We start from the raw sequence: 3,060 nt of genomic DNA, 5'->3' as shown, positions 1-3,060 counted from the left end.
CCCATTAATCTGCTTCATGTAGAATCACCCGGCAAGCTTTAAAGCGAAAAGGAGAAAGTGAAAATGAGACATCTCTCTTTCTCTCTCATCGTAGCAGCTGTTGTCTGTTGTTGTGTGCATTCCCCAGCATATTCTGCGTCCCAGGAGAGACTGAGCTCATCCGAATACCACCTGTCCTGTGTTTTTATAATGTTTCTTCTTTGCAATGTGTCAACCTTGAGCGTTTCACGTCCATTTAATTATTTTCTCCCTGCATGAGAAATTCGCCCCCTCTCTTGTTATCTCTCTCAATTCATTTCAAGGGGCTTTATTGGCATGGGAAACATATGTTAACATTGCCAAAGCAAGTGAAGTAGATAATTAACAAAAGTGTAATTAACAATAATAAGTTACAGTAAACATTACAGTGTTGCAACAGTGTTGTAACGATGTGCAAATAGTTAAAGTACAAAAGGGAAAATAAATAAACATAAATATGGGTTGTATTTACAGTGGTGTTTGTTCTTCACTAGTTGACCTTTTCTTGTGGCAACAGGTCACAAATCTTGCTGCTGTGATGGCACATTGTCGTATTTCACCCAGTAGATATGGGAGTTTATCAAAACTGGGTTTGTTTTCAAATCCTTTGTGGATCTGTGTAATCTGAGGGAAATATGTGTCTCTAATATGGTCATACATTTAGCAGGAGGTTAGGAAGTGCAGCTCAGTTTCCACCTCATTTTGTGAGCAGTGTGCACATAGCCTGTCTTCTCTTGAGAGCCAGGTCTGTCTACGGCGGCCTTTCTCAATAGCAAGGCTATGCTCACTGAGTCTGTACATAGTCAAAGCTTTCCTTAAGTTTGGGTCAGTCACAGTGGTCAGGTATTCTGCCACTATGTACTCTCTGTTTAGGGCCAAATAGCATTCTAGTTTGCTCAGTTTTTTTGTTAATTCTTTCCAATGTGTCAAGTAATTATCTTGTTGTTTTCTCATGATTTGGTTGGGTCTAATTGTGTTGCTGTCCTGGGGCTCTGTGGGGTCTGTTTGTGTTTGTGAACAGAGCCCCAGGACCAGCTTGCTTGAATTTAATCAGAAGCCACTGCCAGATTTCTGGATAGGGCTGCGCTCAGAGTTTCTTGCCTTGGTAAACCGCGCTGTTAAGACACTGATGCCCTTTGCAACCATGTACCTATGTGAGAGTGGATTCTCGGCATGAAAACTAAATACAGGCACAGACTGTGTGTGGAAAATGATTTAAGACTGAGACTCCCTCCAATACATCCCAACATTGCAGAGTTACAGTGGCTTGTGAAAGAATTCACCCCCATTGGCATTTGTCCTATTTTATTGCCTTACAACCTGGAATTAAAATTTATTTTTGGGGGGGTTGTATCATTTGATTTACACAACATGCCTACCACTTTGAAAATGTAACATGTTTTTGTTATTGTGAAACAAACAAGAAATATGACAAAAAATCTGAGAACTTAAGCGTGCATAATTATTCACCCTCCCCCCCCCCCCAAAGTCAATACTTTGTAGAGCCACCTTTTGCAGCAATTACAGCTACAAGTCTCTTGGGGTATGTCTCTATAAGCTTGGCACATCTAGCCACTGGGATTTTTGCCCATTCTTCAAGGCAAAACTGCTACAGTTCCTTCAAGCTGGATGGGTTCCGCTGGTGTACAGCAATCGTTAAGTCATAACACAGATTCTCAATTGGATTGAGGTCTGGGCTTTGACTAGGCCATCCCAAGACATTTAAATGTTTCCCCTTAAACCACTCGAGTGTTGCTTTAGCAGTACGCTTAGGGTCATTGTCCTGCTGGAAGGTGAACCTCCGTCCCAGTCTCAAATCTCTGGAAGACAAACAGGTTTTCCTCAAGAATTTCCCTGTATTTAGCGCCATCCATCATTCCTTCAATTCTAACCAGTATCCCAGTCGCTGCCGATGAAAAACATCCCCACAGCATGATGCTGCCACCACCATGCTTCACTGTGGGGATGGTGCTCTCGGGGTGATGGGAGGTGTTGGGTTTGCACCAGATATAGCGTTTTCCTTGATGGCCAAAAAGCTACATTTTAGTCTCATCTGACCAGAGTGACTTCTTCCACATTTTTGGGGAGTCTCCCACATGCCCTTTGGCGAACACCAAACGTGTTTGCACATTTTTTTCTTTAAGCAATGTCTTTTTTTCTGTCCACCCTTCTTTAAAGCCCAGCTCTGTGGAGTGTATGGTTTAAAGTGGTTCTATGGACAAATACTCCAATCTCCACTGTGGAGCTTTGCAGCTCCTTCAGGGTTATCTCTGGTCTCTTTGTTGCCTCTCTGAATAATGCCCTCCTTGCCTGGTCCGTGAGTTTTGGTGGGCGGCCCTCTCTTGGCGGGTTTGTTGTGGTGACATATTCTTTATTTTTTTATAATGGATTTAATGGTGCCCCATGGGATGTTCACAGTTTCTGATATCTTTTTATAGCCCAACCCCGATCTGTACTTCTCCACAATGTTGTCCCTGACCTGTTTGGAGAGCTCCTTGGTCTTCATGGTGCCCCTTGCTTAGTGGTGTTGCAGACTCTGGGGCCTTTCAGAACAGGTGTATATATACTGAGATCATGTGACAGATCATGTGACACTTAGATTGCACACAGGTGGACTTTATTTAACTAATTATGTGACTTCTGAAGGTAATTGGTTGCACCAGATCTTATTTAGGGGCTTCATAGCAAAGGGGGTGAATACATATATACACACACCACTTTTCTGTTTTTATTTTTTATTTATTTTTTGAAACAAGTTATTTTTTTCAGTTCATTTCACCAATTTGGACTATTTTATGTATGTCCATTACATGAAATCCAAATAAATTACAGGTTGTAATGCAACAAAATAGGTAAAACGCCAAGGGGGATGAAAACTTAGCACTGTATGTGCATCATTAAGCACACCATTCTCATTAACCTGTGGTGAGTTATTCACAATTATTGATAAACAAATAAGGTTTTATATGTAAGATGGCTAAATAAAGAGCTCAATTATTGATTATTATTATATTATTTATGCCCTGGTCCTATAAGAGCTCA

The 3,060-nt window shown here is 41.3% G+C and overlaps 1 protein-coding gene across 2 annotated transcripts in view; it reads right to left on the bottom strand.

Annotated features, from left to right (window-relative positions):
* Window positions 1-251, bottom strand: part of LOC129830756 (integrin beta-8-like) — a 34,606-nt gene extending 34,355 nt beyond the window's left edge. Inside the window, exon 1 of one of the 2 annotated variants that reach the window (XM_055893448.1) lies at window positions 1-251. This exon is cut by the window's left edge and continues 257 nt beyond it. In XM_055893448.1, coding sequence (XP_055749423.1) covers window positions 1-5 — 5 coding nt within the window. In that variant the 5' untranslated portion in view covers window positions 6-251. The other variant, XM_055893447.1, reaches the window with a different exon arrangement.
* Between the last annotated feature and the right edge of the window lie 2,809 nt (window positions 252-3,060).

The sequence above is a fragment of the Salvelinus fontinalis genome, chromosome 32 (assembly GCF_029448725.1).
Source record: "Salvelinus fontinalis isolate EN_2023a chromosome 32, ASM2944872v1, whole genome shotgun sequence".
NCBI lineage: Eukaryota > Metazoa > Chordata > Actinopteri > Salmoniformes > Salmonidae > Salvelinus > Salvelinus fontinalis.
This window is presented reverse-complemented; position numbering and strand designations above follow the sequence as displayed.